General features: G+C 42.1%; 1 protein-coding gene across 1 annotated transcript in view; it reads left to right on the top strand.

Moving 5' to 3' along the window:
• Positions 1-409: 409 nt before the first annotated feature.
• LOC137503369 (farnesol dehydrogenase-like) overlaps positions 410-17,999 on the top strand; it is a 100,244-nt gene continuing 82,654 nt past the window's right edge. The window contains exon 1 of the mRNA XM_068230936.1: positions 410-541. Coding sequence (XP_068087037.1) covers positions 410-541 — 132 coding nt within the window. The remainder of the gene's footprint in view (positions 542-17,999) is intronic.

Below are 17,999 nucleotides of genomic sequence, written 5' to 3'. Positions count from 1 at the left end.
GTTTTAAGGGGACTTATCTAGGATGATAATTTTTCGGGAGGCAAAATAGCACTCTGCCCCCTTGAGTACTTTTTGAAGGGACAGAAAACGTCTTGCCCCCACCCCCGCCCCCAAAGTCGGAGCCACTAATTATCCCCTTATTTCTTCTGTTTTAATTGCCGGGTATATTTCAGTTTTAATATAAATGCAGTTCATTACTTAACGATAATAATTTATTGTTATTTCTCTGAGCTTCTCATATAAAAATGTGACAATGCAAATGTTGGTGCAACACCCAGCTTCTGATGCATTTTTCCCGACCGCGCAGAGGCCATTGGCATGGCCTCCTATTGAACTAGGTAACTCTGGCAGCTTCCTCCATTCCACTGCAGAAGTGACCGCGTCTTGGCACGCTAGTTTCTAGTAGACCATGGAGCGTTGGGCAGGTCGTGTTGCTGTGGTGACAGGAGCGAGTTCCGGAATTGGCGCAGCTATAACCAAAGATCTGGTTCGTAAAGGACTAATAGTCGTAGGTTTGGACAAAATGGAGATTAAAATACAGGTGAGTAATTATGAATATAATGTATAGAAATATAATAATAATAATAATAATAATAATAATAATAATAATAATAATAATAATAATAATAATAATAATAATAATAAATGAAATGGCGTATGGCTTTTAGCGTCGGGATGTGACCGAGGACTTCGGCTCGCCAAGTGCAGGTCTTTCGACTTGACTCCTGTAGGCGACCTGCGCGTCGTGATGAGGATGAAATGATTATGAAGACAACACGTACACCCAGTCCCCGGGCTAGGAAAATGAACCATTTTGGTTAAAATTCCCGACCCTGCAGGGAATCGAACCCGGTACCCCTGTGACCAAAGGCCAGCACGCTAACCGTTTAGCCATGGAGCATAATAATAATAATAATAATAATAATAATAATAATAATAATAATAATAATAATAATAATAATAATAATTCATTACAACATTGTAGTAAAAACTTAATGTGTGCCAGCGAATGCCTCTCGATGAATTACAAGTTGGAGAAGCTAGAGATCCTAGAAAGTAATAATAATAATAATAATAATAATAATAATAATAATAATAATAATAATAACATTGGCTTTACGTCCCACTAACTACTTTTATGGTTTTTAGAGACGCTGAGGTGCGGGAATTTAGTCCCACTGGAGTCATTTTACGTGCCAGTAAATCTATCGACACGAGGCTGAGGATTTTTTTTCTATTTGCTTTACGTCGCACCGACACAGATAGGTCTTATAGCGACGATGGGATAGGAAAGGCCTAGGAATGGGAAGGAAGCGGCCGTGGCTTTATTTAAGGTACATCCCCAGCATTTGCCTGGTGTGAAAATGGGAAACCAAGGAAGACCATCTTCAGGGCTGCCGACAGTGGGGTTCGAACACACTCTCTCCCGATTACTGGATACTAGTCGTACTTTAACGACTGCAGCTATCGAGCTCGGTGCTGACGTTTTTGATCACCTTCAAATACCACCGGACTGAGCCGGGATCGAACCTGCCGAGTTGGGATCAGAAGGCCAGCGCCTCAACCGTCTGAGCCACTCAGCCCTGCAAGACATATAGACATCTTAGCTAAGTGACAGAACTTCACATGGCTCATTCTACTATTTAGCTCTTGGGCGCATACCTGAAAACTATCTGGCGTTTTTCAATGGTCTGTTCTTGAACATCTGTTATTCTTAATATACAGGGTGTATCAGAACTATACCGATAAAAAGAAAATTCACGGATGCGCTTCGTGTTGTTTTAAGAACGATGGTGCAGACTAGCAGAGGAAAACGTTTCTTTTGGGAGAAAATGAGGTTGCTTTGTTAAGTCCGGTCGCGCGATTCAATTTGATGAACTCCCGTGTTTGTTATGGCAGAGTGCAAGCGCTGTAGTTAAGCTAGTAGTAAGATCAACCTATGTGTATGTTTAGTCCTCAGCCCGAAGGCTGGTTGGATCCTCAACAGTTCCGGCATCAGCTGTCATAGATGGCCTAGGCATCACTGAAGAGGCGTACTAGGGAAATGAGGAGTGAGGTAGTTTCCCGTTGCTTTCCTCACCGAGCCAGAAGTTGCTATTACATATCAGTCTGCCAAGCCCACTGAAATGCATGCACCAACTGACCCTATGAGCAATATTTTCACACCATTCATAGCAGGGACTGGCTACAGAAGGAATGGCATTACTAGCACCACTCATACCTCAGTCACTTTCATTTTGTCAAAGCCAAGGATAAAGCTGAGACAGATCAATGAAAGTAACAAAATTGCTCTAGCCCATACCAGAAGACATAGTGCACAGTAAACACTAGGTCCCGCCAGCAAAGATCAACCTATAGCTTAAAAAAAAATGCTATTTTTTTCGGGACGTCAACCTAAGAAGCTCTTTTGCACCATATGTCGTGAACCTGCGTATATTTGGAAATGGCGGAACTGTAAAGTTTTGAATGTGAGGAAAGGAACATTAAGGACGACACAAACACCACAGACCAGGCATTGTAATAATTTACAATTAAAGGGGGGAGCCCCAGCTTAACAAAGGAAAAAAAAGGTTAACATTCATTCGATTGTTAAATATGCTACAATTGTTGTCGACAATTCCTGCACATATCTCAGTGTTGGTATGCTTCCTGGCAAACAGAAGCAACTTCAATAAAGTCAGAATTTTAAAAATTTTAATATTTTAAAATAAAAATGTTCAAAATTTCCCGCCTTTTTTAACACTATATCACTGTTTCCCTTATAAATTCCAAGTTTATAAGAATTTTTGTACTTTTCCTTTTTTAAAGTGTGTATGAAACCTCCAGATACAAAATGAACCTCAATCATTAACATAGACTGTAATTCGGATTTTTTGTTGGGTTTTTCTTCCGAGCACCAGAAAAAATTAATATTTTTGTAAATAAATAAGTTATATAAAATCGAATTTCAATCCCATTGATCTGAATGAGGTATAGATTGTTGTACAACACTATGGGAGGAAACTCTGAAAAATTCATAATTATCAGTGAAACAGTAAGGGAGTTATGAAGGAAACCGTTAAAAAGGCGGGAAATTTTGAAAATTTTATTTTGAAATGTTGTAATTAGAATTTTGACATTACTGAAGTTGCTTCTGATTGCTCTGAAGCATGCCAATACTGGGTTATGTGCAGCATTTCTCAACTACGTTTGTAGCATATATAACAATCGAATGAATATTGGCCTATTTTCCCTGTGTTAAGCTGGGTCTCCCCCCTTAAAAATCCCTCACCTGGCCGGGAATCGAACCCGGGTGACAGGCGGACGCGTCGTCCCCTACACCGCGGGGCCGGACAACCTATAGTACGGTAAGCCGTAATGTTAAGCACTGGATATACTTAAGAATGTTAAACTAGTAATACCTTATTTACCGAGCTCGATAGCTGCAGTCGCTTAAGTGCGGTCAGTATCCAGTATTCGGGAGATAGTAGGTTCGAACCCCACTGTCGGCAGCCCTGAAAATGGTTTTCCGTGGTTTCCCATTTTCACACAAGGCAAATGCTGGGGATGTACCTTAATTAAGGCCACGGCCGCTTCCTTCCCACTCCTAGCCCTTCCCTGTCCCATCGTCGCCATAAGACCTATCTGAGTCGGTGCGACGTAAAGCAACTAGAAAAAAACTTATTTCTTGTAATATTTTCTTTCCAAGGAACTGCTTGGTGTACTTTTATTGATGTTGTTGTGCAATTATGTTTTAACTTTACCTTATTATCACACTACTGTAAGTAATCATTGCCACAGGGATATTACCCAATAGCGATGTATTTGTGGTGTAGGGGTAGCGTGCCTGCCTCTTGCACGGAGGCCCCGGGTTCGATTCCCGGCCAGGTGAGGGATTTTTATCTGGACCTGAGGGCTGGTTCGAGGTCCACACAGCATACGTGATTAGAAATGAGGAGCTATCTGACGGTGAAATAGCGGCCCAGGTCTCGAAAGCCAAGAATAACGGTCGAGAGGATTCGTCGTGCTGACCACACGACACCTCGCAATCTGCAGGTCTTCGGGATGAGCAGCGGTCGCTTGGTAGGCCAAGGCCCTTCAAACGCTGTAGTGCCATGGGGTATGGTTTGGGTTTTTGATGTATTTGTTAATAATAATAATAATAATAATAATAATAATAATGCTGTCCGCCTCTGTAGTGTAGTACTTAGTATGATTAGCTGCCACCCGCGGAGGCCCGGGTACGATTCCCGGCTCTGCCCGAAATTTGAAAAGTGGTCCGAGGGCTGGAACGGGTTCCACTCTGCCTTGGGAGGTCAACTGAGTAGAGGTGGGTTCGATTCCCACCTCAACCGTCCTGGAAGTGGTTTTTCGTGGTTTCCCACTTCTCCTCCAAGCACATGCCGGGATGGTTCATAACTTAAGACCACGGCCGCTTCCTTCCCTCTTCATTGTCTATCCCTTCCAACCTTCCCATCCCCCACCAAGGCTCCTATACAGAATAGCAGGTGAGGCCGCCTGGAGAGGTACTGGTCCTCCTCCCCAGCTGTATCCCCCGATCTAAAGTCTCACGCTCCAGGACAATGCCCTTGGGGCGTTAGAGGTGGAATCCTCGCTGAATCCGAGGGAAAAACTGACCCTCGAAGCTAAACAGATAAAGAAGAAGAAGAAGAACTGCACACCCAGTACAAGAACACACTGTAATTAAAACACACTTGCCAGCGAGGGAATGCACCAGATCGTTTCTCTTCTCGTCTGTTGGTCGCAGTAACGTTCTTTATTATTTAACATGCAGGAAGATACAACATTGCCAACCAAGATTGTGTATTCCTTCACTCACAATATTTTATATCGAATGAAACACTGAGCGAAGAAAACAATATGCCCAATGTTTTTTATTACAGTTGATGTTCAATATATCGCCCTCCTACTTCCATACACAGTTCACAGCGGTGTAGTAGTGACCTTCGGACTCTGTTCAGGCTGTGGAGTGTGTCGCGCATTACCTCTGTCCCCCACTTCCCACTTCCCCTCCCTTCCCTTCCCTCCTCTGACGCACAGCAACAGGCAGCGATTGGCTCTCTGGCATAGCAAATATGGCGAGTTCGTCAAATTGAATCGCTCCCGGAAGTTACAAAGCAAGCTCATTTTCTCGAGAAGAAAAGTTTTTCTGCCAATCTGACTGCTCTATCGTACTTAACATAACACGAAGGGCATCCCTGACTTTGTCGGTATAGTTCTGATACACCTGTATATTAATGACATTTCTTATCAAGTGAATGACTGCAACTATCACCTTTATGTCGACGATCTTCAAATATACTCATACTTTAAAGTCTCCGACACTGACAATGCAATTCATCAAAAAGAACTGGATTTTAAATTCAATCCGCTCCTGTACAAAATAGAACTGCCTATTAATTAACCCGATGAAAACGCAAACAATCATAATAGGACAGCCTAGGCATTTACATACCCTAAACATCACATATCTGCCTACTCTGATACTCTGTGGTGAAGCTATACCTTTTCAGAAGTCTGTAAAACGCTTAGGTGTCATCATGAATGACACGTTAAACTGAAATGATCACATAACACGTGTCTGCAAAAAGGTATATGCATCTCTTCACCCCACAAAATTTAAACAATCCATTCTTCCACGTAATATGAAAATAACACTTATTCAAACACTCATTTTTCCAATAATTTATTACTGTGATGTTGTAATTACCGATTTTAATTTCGTGTGGCTATTTCTAGCCGAGTGCAGCCCTTGTAAGACAGACCCTCCGATGAGGGTGGGCGGCATCTGCCATATGTAGGTAACTGGGTGTTATTGTGGTGGAAGGTAGTGATATGCGTGGTGTGTGAGTTGCAGGGATGTTGGGGACAGCACAAACACTCAGCCCCCGGGCCAATGAAATTAACCAATGAAAGTTAAAATCCCCGACCCGGCCGGGAATCGAACCCGGGACCCTCTGAACCGAAGTCCAGTACGCTAACCATTCAGCCAACGAGTCGGACGTAATGACCGATGCAACTGCAGAACAAACAATGAAACTTAAGAGGGCAATGAACTCTTGCATAAGATATTTTCTGTGAACTGTAGGACACATAATTCCCCTTATTATGGAAAGCTATCCTGGCTGAAAATCGATAAACTAAGAAACCTACATAGGCTACTGCGACACTCATATTTCAACCTCTGAACGAATCTACACCTGAATATCTATTCTCGCATTTTAACTTCCTCTCATCTATCCATTCACATAATACCAGATCTACTTCTACCCTTATGATAGCTTTTAATCACTCATCTATATACAGCCACTCCTTCGAGGTGTGCGGGGCAAGGCTATGGAACACTGTCCCTGTCAGTATATGGAATAGTATTTCAGAAGCCTCATTTAAATGGTCTTGTCGAGATTTTCACTTAAATACGTGAACAGCTTGTATGGATGTTACTGTGAATGAGAGCAAGTATGATCTAAAGCTATTGTTAGGTACTGTAGAGAGAGCACTAGGAAAGTTTTGCAATGTGAGTGAACGCTTTAGACTTTTTCAAAATATTTCCACCACACTCAGTACACTTCTCTATACGTCGAAACCAGTCACTGAACCTACTCTGCCACTTTTCTTCGGTTACATTTTCACACTCTTGATGCCATGCTGTCAGAAGCTCCTCGTCGGATGCAAAATGCTGCCCTTTCAGCTTCATCTTCACTTCTGGGAACAGTGCGAAGTCACATGGGGCAAGATCAGGACTGTATGGAGGGTGATCAAGCACAGTCAACCCTGATCTGGCAAGAAAATCCATTATTACTTTAGTAAGATGTGCTGGAGCATCGTCGTGATGCAAGAGCCAAGTGTTGAGTCGTGACCTTGGACGGAGCTGCATGAGAGGCTGGATGATCTGAGGCAGACAAGTCTCACTGTACCACTTCGCAGTAACTGTCCTTTGTGTTTCTAGCACAACCCGAGTCAGGATGCTCCTTTTCTTCACTGACCTTGACTTTCGCACAGTCATAGGAGTGCTCCAGCACATCGTGCTAATGTAACAATGGATTTTCCTGCCAGATCAGGGTTGACTGTGCTTGATCACCCTCCATATAGCCCTGATCTTGCCCCATGTGACTTCGCACTCTTCCCAGTAGTGATGGGACATTCGAGTCATTTTACTGAATCTATTTATTTTGATTCCGTTCACGTTACTGAATCGATACAGTGGTCCGATTCACGGCACATTAGTCACCGCTCCTACTGCATCTGTGTACTATGTACTCGTAAGGCAGCAGCAACAGCATTCAGTGCTCGCAGCTGCCATCTGTCTTCATACTATGAACTCCTTTCTTAGAAGGAAATGCTAGTCACTCTAATACATCGAAGGTTTCCGGCGACTCAGGATGGGAAAGGTCTAGGATTAGGAAGGTAGCAGCCGTAGCCTTAATTAAGGCACAGTCCCAGCATTTCCTGGTGTGAAAATGGGGAACTACGGAAACCATCTTAAAGGCTGCTGACGGTGGGATTCGAACCCACCATCCCCCGAATGCAAGCGCATAGCTACGCGATACTAACCGCACGTCCTACTCGCTCAGTCATTTTTGAAAATATGTATTTTTCTATCAGCTGAGGATTTTTTAAATCGTCATATTTTGTATAGGCTACCCGAGATGTACAGTAGCCCGCTGGTTTTCTGATTCAACATATTGTTGGTTAAGTTATTGCGTCAGTCGGCTCACTTACTGTCCGCATGATTGAACTCTTGTGCAACGATGTGACATGAACTGAGAGAATACTAAGCCGTTCTTCCCAATATAAAAGGTACTTTTGAGTGGTCATGAGCATGAATCATAGTCATAGGGCGGGCTAAAGTCGAGTTTAATTGTCAAATAAGTTATAATACTAAGATTCATTAAATTAATAAATAGTATAACCGAATAGCCTACCTACTTACTAGCTACTTCAGAATTATGTTTTGACTACCTTTTTAACACTGCATCCATCTGTTATATAAACCTCCCTGTAAGAAGAGAACAGTGAATGCAAGTGGGTATTATTTTCAAATGAGCTGAGCTCGAGAGTCCATTATAGCATACGATTCTTTCAGTGTACTATGGCTCACTGTATGTCTCGCTGCAGCGGAGGCTCAGCTCTCCGCCAGTGTCCAGTGAGCCGATAAGGAGCTGTGTGTATCTTGTGTCTCACTGAGCCGTGCTCGTTCACGATTCTTTCGGTGTGCCATGGCTCACTGTATGTCTCGCTGCAGCGGAAGCTCGGCTCTCCGCCAGTGTCCAGTGTGCCGATAAGGAGCCGTGAGTATCTTGTGTCTCACTGAGCCGTGGTCGTTCACGATTCTTTCGATGTGCCATGATTCACTGTCTCGCTGCAGCGGAAGCTCAGCTCCCCGTCAACGTCCAGTGAGTGCGCCACTCAGCACTGTCCGCTGGGAGTAAGCTGAATCGTGTGCCGTGAGCTCACCGTTCCTGTGAATCGATTCACTCGGACACTTGAATGAATCGATACACTGCTTCAAATCATACATTCAGTAGCCAACACTACTTCCTAGAAGTGAAGATGAAGCTGAAAGGGCAGCGTTTTGCATCTTCAAACAGCCACACCTTGTTCTGGGATTTTGTTGGGACATCGTAATAATAAAGCCAAGTTTCGTCACCTGTAACGATGCTATTGACGTTACGCCAAGTCCCATTTTCAAACTGTTTAGCATTTTTCAGGACCATTTCACTCGATGTGCCCTTTGTTCCTCTGAAAGTGACTGGGGCACCCAAAGGGAAGAAACCTTTCTAACATGCAGATGGTTGTGTAGAACTGAATGATCAGCTGGTGTAGGGATGTGGAGGGTGTCTTCTACCTGCCGATATGTCAAACGCCTCTCTTGCTGCAACATTTTCCTCACAGCTTCAATGTTTTCCTCAGTCACTGATTCAGACGGTCGCCCAGAACGAGGATCGTCTTCAACTCCAAAATTTTCCCTCTGGAACTCTTTGTACCAGCGGAAAATTGTTGTCCGATGTGGACAGTCTTTCCCCAGCACAGGAGTCATTTCCTCCCGGCACTGGTCAACAGTTAATCCACGAGCAAAATTGTAGCGGGTAATTACGCGATATTCACCTTTAGACCACACTGACATCTTAACTTGGTTTCAATCCCACTGCTAGGTACCAACTGGTGTCAAGGTCGCGCCTTGCTGTCTTCTAGACCAGTTTTCACACTTCTTTTCATCCCTCACCATAACAGGGGTGTCCAGCCAACCGTTATTGCGTATTGCAAAACTTTCCTAGTGCCCTTTGTATATAGATAATATTAACCATTAACAAAATAACTAGTATAATACTATTTTATTCCGTTAATTTAGGTAGTTTCTTGATAGTCCGCCTCTGTGGTTAGTGTAATTACCTGCCACCCCCGGAGGCCCAGTTTCGATTCCCGGCTCTGCCACGAAATTTGAAGAGTGGTACGAAGGCTGAAAAGGGGTCCAGTTAGCCCCGGGAGGTCAACTGAGTATGATGGGGGGGGGGGGTTCGATTTCTACCTCAGCCATCCTGGAAGTGGTTTCCCGTGGTTTTCGCACTTCTCCTCCAGACAAATGACAGAATTGTACATAACTAAAGGCTACAGCCGCTTCCTTCCCTCTTCCTTGTCCATCCCTTCCGATCTTCCCATTCCCCAAGAAGACCTCTGTTCAGCACAGCAGGTGAGGCCGCCTCGGCGAGGTATTCGTCCTCCTCCCCAGTTTTATCTACCCGACCCAAAATTTCACGTTCCAGCACACTGCCCTTGAGGCGCTAGAGGTTGGATCCCTCGCTGAGTCCGATGGAAAAACCAACCCTGGAGGGTAAACGGATTAAGAAAGGAAGTTTCTTGATAAAGTATCCTGCCTTTTAACTTTCAATGTGATTATGTACTGTATATTGTGGTTAAGTGTAAGAGAGGACCGTGATCCATAACTTCGCCGCACACAAAAGAATAAATAAATAAATAAATAAATAAATAAATAAATAAATAAATAAATAAATAAATAAATAAATAAATAAATAAATAAATAGTGGTTCATGGTGTGGGTTACTGTAGTCACGTCCTAGTTTGTGAACCATGGGCAACGGCTGAGTGGCCTAGTAAGTGGTCCTGAGAGTCGGGATACCAGTTGCTATGGAATGGGAGTGGGCATCTCGGACATATTCTGAGTCGTGGCCCTCCTTGTGCTCAGGCGGCTAGGACTACACAATTCGCGGTGGTCCATAACCCGTTAGAGGAGAGATCCTCACTTGGACTATGTGCAAGTAGGGCAGCATCCTGCTTCATGAATTTACCGAGCTCAGAACACTTTAAGCAAGCCTCAGACCTATGGGAGTAATGGAGTCCCACTCCCATTTGACAGGCGAGGGACTCCTTGGAAACAACTTGGCGAACTAAATGGAATTCGATGGGGAGCTATCAATATTAATGGGGCTTATGGAAGAAAGAAGGTAGAACTTACTGAGTCAGCAAAGAGGATGCATCTGGATGTGCTAGGAGTAAGTGATATTCGGGTAAGGGGAGATATGAAGGAAGAGATAGGAGATTATAAAGTGTACTTGACGGGTGTTAGAAAGGGAAGGGCAGAGTCTGGGGTAGGGCTCTTTATCAGGAATACCATTGCACGCAACATAGTTTCTGTTAGGCACGTAAGTGAACGAATGATGTGGGTAGATTTGTCAGTGGGAGGAATTAGGACAAGAATTGTGTCCGTGTATTCACCATGTGAGGGTGCAGATGAGGATGAAGTTGACAAGTTTTATGAAGCATTGAGTGACATCGTGGTCAGGGTCAACAGCAAGGATAGAATAGTGCTAATGGGCGATTTCAATGCGAGAGTTGGGAATAGAACTGAAGGATACGAAAGGGTGATTGGTAAATGTGGGGAAGATATGGAAGCTAATGGGAATGGGAAGCGTTTGCTGGACTTCTGTGCTAGTATGGGTTTAGCTGTTACGAATACATTCTTCAAGCATAAGGCTACACATGGGAGGTTAGGGGTACCAGATCCATAATAGACTATATCTTAACAGACTTTGAATTCAGGAAATCTTTTAGGAATGTACGAGTTTTTCGGGGATTTTTCGATGATACAGACCAGTATCTAATCTGTAGTGAACTAAGTATCTCTAGGCCTAGGGAAGAGAAAGTGAAATCTGTCTGCAAACGAATAAGGGTAGAAAATCTCCAGGACGAGGAAATTAGACAGAAGTACATGGATATGATTAGTGAGAAGTTTCGAACAGTACACAGTAAGCAGGTTCAGGATATAGAAAGTGAATGGGTGGCATACATGGATGCTGTAGTAGAAACAGCAAGGGAATGCCTAGGAACAACTGTGTGTAAAGATGGGAAAAGGCGAACATCTTGGTGGAATGATGAAGTGAGAGCAGCCTGTAAACGTAAAAAGAAGGCTTATCAGAAATGGCTCCAAACAAGGGCCGAGGCAGACAGGGATTTGTACGTAGATGAAAGAAACAGAGCGAAACAAATAGTTGTTGAATCCAAAAAGAAGTCATGGGAAGATTTTGGTAATAACCTGGAAAGGCTAGATCAAGCAGCAGGGAAACCTTTCTGGACAGTAATAAAGAATCTTAGGAAGGGAGGGAAAAAGGAAATGAACAGTGTTTTGAGTAATTCAGGTGAACTCATAACAGATCCCAGGGAATCACTGGAGAGGTGGAGGGAATATTTTGAACATCTTCTCAATGTAAAAGGAAATCACCCTGGTGGTGTTGCGAACAGCCAAGCTCATGGGGAGGAGGAAAATGATGTTGGTGAAATTATGCTTGAGGAAGTGGAAAGGATGGTAAATAAACTCCATTTTCATAAAGCAGCAGGAATAGATGAAATTAGACCTGAAATGGTGAAGTATAGTGGGAAGGCAGGGATGAAATGGCTTCATAGAGTAGTCAAATTAGCGTGGAGTGTTGGTAAGGTACCTTCAGATTGGACAAAAGCAGTAATTGCACCTATCTATAAGCAAGGGAACAGGAAGGATTGCAACAACTATCGAGGTATCTCATTGATTAGTATACCAGGCAAAGTATTCACAGGCATCTTGGAAGGGAGGGTGCGATCAGTCGTTGAGAGGAAGTTGGATGAAAACCAGTGTGGTTTCAGACCACAGAGAGGCTGTCAGGATCAGATTTTCAGTATGCGCCAGGTAATTGAAAAATGCTACGAGAGGAATAGGCAGTTGTGTTTATGTTTCGTAGATCTAGAGAAAGCATATGACAGGGTACCGAGGGAAAAGATGTTCGCTATACTGGGGGACTATGGAATTAAAGGTAGATTATTAAAATCAATCAAAGGCATTTATGTTGACAATTGGGCTTCAGTGAGAATTGATGGTAGAATGAGTTCTTGGTTCAGGGTACTTACAGGAGTTAGACAAGGCTGTAATCTTTCACCTTTGCTGTTTGTAGTTTACTTGGATCATATGCTGAAAGGTATAAAATGGCAGGGAGGGATTCAGTTAGGTGGAAATGTAGTAAGCAGTCTGGCCTATGCTGACGACTTGGTCTTAATGGCAGACTGTGCCGAAAGCCTGCAGTCTAACATCTTGGAACTTGAAAATAGGTGCAATGAGTATGGTATGAAAATTAGGCTCTCGAAGACTAAATTGATGTCAGTAGGTAAGAAATCCAACAGAATTGAATGTCAGATTGGTGATACAAAGCTAGAACAGGTCGATAATTACAAGTATTTAGGTTGTGTGTTTTCCCAGGATGGTAATATAGTAAGTGAGATTGAATCAAGGTGTAGTAAAGCTAATGCAGTGAGCTCGCAGTTGCGATCAGCAGTATTCTGTAAGAAGGAAGTCAGCTCCCAGACGAAACTATCTTTACATCGGTCTGTTTTCAGACCAACTTTGCTTTATGGGAGCGAAAGCTGGGTGGACTCAGGATATCTCATTCATAAGTTAGAAGTAACAGACATGAAAGTAGCAAGAATGATTGCTGGTACAAACAGGTGGGAACAATGGCAGGAGGGAACTCGGAATGAGGCGATAAAGGCTAATTTAGGAATGAACTCGATGGATGAAGCTGTACGCATAAACCGGCTTCGGTGGTGGGGTCATGTGAGGCGAATGGAGGAGGATAGGTTATCTGGGAGAATAATGGACTCTGTTATGGAGGGTAAGAGAAGTAGAGGGAGACCAAGACGACGATGGTTAGACTCTGTTTCTAACGATTTAAAGATAAGAGGTATAGAACTAAATGAGGCCACAACACTAGTTGCAAATCGAGGATTGTGGCGACGTTTAGTAAATTCTCAGAGGCTTGCAGACTGAACGCTGAAAGGCATAACAGTCTATAATGATAATGTATGTATGTAATAAATAAATAAATAAATAAATAAATAAATAAATAAATAAATAAATAAATAAATACATAAATAAATAAATACAATTAAATATTGGAAGGCATAAAAAATTAAATAAATAGCAAAACAAAATCACCTCCGTACAGGCCATGAAGGCCCTTGGAGGAGAGGAAGGTAAAGGCTCCCACCATTGTTAACCTCGGCACGTGATGGGGTAGAGTGGTTAGCTCTACGCCCGGCCGCCTTTGCCCCCAGGAATTAACCTGGGACTCATTTTTGGTGTAGGCTGAGTGAACCTCAGGGCCATATGCACCTCCGGAAGTGGAAATCTCGTTTCTTAAATTTTACGACTTCCTGACGGGGATTCGAACCCACGTCGTTCCGGGAGAACCGAGCACGCGTTTACCGCCTCGGCCAAGTAGCCCCTAAATAAATAAATAAATAAATAAATAAATAAATAAATAAATAAATAAATAAATAAAATAAATACATTTAATTAAATATTGAATGTGACAATGTTTAGCCGTTGTCGATTCATTCTAGTGCTCAAACTAGAATGAGGTGTCGAATATTTACATGCACAGTAGAACTTTATTAATTCGGACTTCAGTAGTCCATACTTCGCTTAATCCAGACAGCCGTTTAATAATAATTTACAAATGCAATTACAGTATCAAGCTGAATAACGAGCTCAGAAAGCTCTGAAACGGATGAATATGACCGGGATGAAGAGGTGATATTTTTAGCCCTAAGCCAAAATTTAGTGAAATTAAAGACCATTGTAATTAAATGCGTTGAAGATAACAACGATGAAAACACATATGCATATTACAAACATTTGAGGCATCTGCGTGAGTTCATTATTAAAGAAATGAATGTCAAACGAAAACAACAAAAGATTAGCAGTTTCTTCAAACCAGTAAGCGTGTCAAGTTTGGTCAATGAAGGTGTGCCTTAATTGCCATGTTCTAATTCTGTACTGCACTAAGTTGTTCTGTAATTTGTAGGGCCAAATACTGTATTGCGTCATATCTTGTAGGCTATACTAAATGGCATTTGTTTTTCTGAAGTTTAAAATACTGTACTGTAAACGTTCTTTTTCCCCTGTGAGTGGGGGTGTTCACCCACGGTATCCCCTACCTGTCGTAAGAGGTGACTAAAAGGGGCCCCAAGGCGTCTGAACTTTGGAGCGTGGATTGGCGACCACGGGGCCTTTAGGTAAGTCCTGGCATTGCTTCCACTTACTTGTGACAGACTCCTCACTTTCATCTACCCTATCCGACCTCCCTTGGTCAACTCTTGTTCTTTTCCGACCCCGACGCTACTAAGGAGTCTTTCATTTTCACGTCCTTCGTGGTCCTTGTCTTTCTTTGACCGATACCTTTATTTCTCGAAGCGTCGGATTCCTTCCATTTTTTTGTCTCTGATTAGTGTTATATGGTGGATGTTTGCCAAGTTGTACTTCCTCTTAAAACAATAATCACCACCATTTTTCTTTTTAGTCAACCGAGGTTTAAATGTGTACTTTGGTTCATTTCATAAGTTATTTTGTTTAATCCGGACTTTCATTAGTTCGGACAACCTAGAGCCTCATTTGGTCCGGATCAATGTGGTTCTACTGCACCTCCTAACAACTGGCGATGAGCTGAAAGTTCCTAAATCATCGAGTGCATTATTTATTTTATTTATCGCATGGCTTTTAGTGCTAGGAATGTCCTGGTGCATGCCCATGGGTGACCTACGCATCTTGATGTGCAATGATGATAATGATTAGGGGGTGGGGGTGGGGGGATGTTCCATCTTGAGTAAAATAATTAAGTGTCGTTCTAGTTGCGACTGTTATATTTACAGAAGAACTCTATATGTGGTTCGACCTTTGTATAACATTTTATTTATGACAAGACTTTTTATTTATTTGAGAATATTACAATTCTAAGTCGAACTCAACATTTTCAAAGTTTTAACTTGAGTGAAAAGCATTATACTGTGTTAAGTGTCGTGCTAATCGTGACTTTAAAATTTTGAAATTGTGATTATTTGAAGTTTTCTTATCCAGATACTTCTAGGGCTATCATAAGTCCCATATTAAGAGTGTTTACATGTGCATTGATTTAATGATGATATGTATATTTACGATTGCCTGTTCTCATATTTGGCTGAAGATGACGCTCACCAGCGCCGAAACTAGTTCCGAGTAAATTTTATAACTTATTTGGTTTAATATTAGTATTGAAAAGATGGATTTTTAATTTTACTTATCTATTATTCTTGGTTCAATACGGACTTAACCCTTTGGCTTTCAAGGTAACGATCTATCGGTACCCACGGGTCCTGCGAAAACTGTCAGGGTAACGATCCGTCGTTACCCGCCTTTACTATAATTATCTCATTATTTACGCGCCAAATAGCATTTTTTTTTTGCACGGAATAAGAAGAGTACAGTTTTATCTCACGTTATACTCCGCGGGAACTGCCGGCTAACCGTATTTATCGTTATTCTTGAGGTCTGATACATGTGCTCACTGGAGTTCCGTGTCTTGTTTACATCGTGGTTGGCGGCAAACTTGCATTCATTTCTCTCTGTTTTCATTCGTGATCATATAGTGAAATTAGGCTGTATCGTAGGCAATATATTTAGTTTACTTGTTAGTTCATTATTGAAATAGTTTTCTTAGGTAATTAGGTGCATAGTGATAGTGAAGTGTAAGATATAGTTCATTTAGGTTAGGCCTAGTTATTTATCGCACGTGACATGGCGAAGAGTGTTCATTTAGCTGACGATGATATCACTGAATACCTTGAGAATTATTCAAGTGATGGTGATGTTTCTCTGTCCGAATCGGAAAGTGTAGACGATGATGATAATAATCCAGCACCTCCAGACAGTGATGTTAGTGTGGATAGCGATATCAGATTTAAGAAATGTGTGTTTTATGCAAAAATGGCTGACATTTTTCAGTGTTACATCACTTTAAACATTTTAATCTATCCTTGGATGTAATGGACATAGAATCGTGATATTTACCATGATAGTAAACAATAATATAGCCTTCCTACTGACATGAATAACAAACTCGGATTGTGAACACTATTTCCTAGAATTACTTCCAAACTTTCAAAATCTGAAATTTATAACTTTGCTTCTGTATTTATTATTTTTTAACATTATACGCTTTTGGTTTAGGGAAATGACTTACACGCAGTGATACTAAGTGATGTATATTCTATACGTTTGCCAACTTTCATGTTGATATCTTCATTGGTGTGCCTTCAATGCAATTTTAAAAGAAGTGTATGCATAGTGTGCTAAATATGGCTGTCAGTTTTCACACATCCATCAGCTGAGAGCTTGAAAGCGAAAGGATTAAAAATGAAATTCTTAAATAATTCCCAAGAAGACCATGAGTCTGATTAAGTGCATGTATGATGAGTATACATGCCAGGTGGAACATAAAGGACGTTTGATGGAACCAATTGAAGTTAAGACTGGTGTGAAACAAGGATGTTGTCATGAGAAGCGTAATGAATCGACGATTAAGAATCCAGTGGAATCTTACTCAACGACTGGAAGATTTGTACTTTGCCGATGACCTATGCTTACTTGCTCATAGTTGTAAATATATTGAAATTCAGCTTAAAGACCTGGAAACTGAGGCACAGGAAGTTGGACTTCGGATTAACATTAAGAATATAAAGGATATGCGATTGAAAAACCAAAATAACACTCCGTTGCAGTTGGATGGTCATGTTATAGAGAGAGTGAATGACTTTTGCTACCTAGGAAGCACTGTGACAGTGAATGGAGGGGCAGATGAAGATGAAGCTAAGGGTGCGTTTGCAACACTCCGTCCCATATGAGAACATCTCTTTATTGCCCACCCTAGTATACACCATCGGCTTACAGGCAACAAAGACAAATAATATCTACTATATATCTGTTAAAACTACTTAACTACATACTCTAACTAATTTGGTGGCGCCCGCGCAGGCGGAATACCAGACCATGCACTGCACCACCCTTAAATAGAACTACTGAGTTGCCTCTAACATGGGAGGATATCCTAACCTCATGTTAGGGCACCCCTACATCAACTCCAATGTGCTAACTCTTTATTCTACTACCTACAACTAACTAACAGAAAAGAAAAAAAGAGACAACTGGCTGTTCGCGGTATCACCATGGTAAGGAGAGAGCCCATCCCACCCGTGATACCACTATCAGCCACACCCCGTGGGTCAGATGTCATCACCACCTAAACCTCGTTGGCAATGTGCTTCCCTCCCATTCTTTGCGTGGCGAACCACAGAAGCGGAAACCAGTCTATCATGCGACCCGTCACGCTCTTATCTACTGTCCCGCCTGCTAATCCGAGTCGTCTTACATACACATTGCCTGCTCCTATCTTTGACTCTCCTGTATCTCCATGTGCGGACGTGCTTATTCTTTTCACCTTGGGATGGGTCTGTTACACTCCACCCTTCCACATCTTATACGCCCCCCTCCCTTTTCTGAATCTTTCCATCTCTCTTTCTCACTTACACCTGTTCATCTACCTTATAGTAACTTATCCACTGTAGTTTACACACTGCTTGCTTATTTTCATCCACTATGTCCTAGAGTTAATATTTTAATCACTTTTAAAAACACCGAACTTGCC

The sequence above is a fragment of the Anabrus simplex genome, chromosome X, assembly GCF_040414725.1.
Source record: "Anabrus simplex isolate iqAnaSimp1 chromosome X, ASM4041472v1, whole genome shotgun sequence".
Lineage (NCBI taxonomy): Eukaryota > Metazoa > Arthropoda > Insecta > Orthoptera > Tettigoniidae > Anabrus > Anabrus simplex.
Note: the sequence above shows the minus strand (reverse complement) of the source record. Positions and strands in the feature narration are given on the sequence as shown.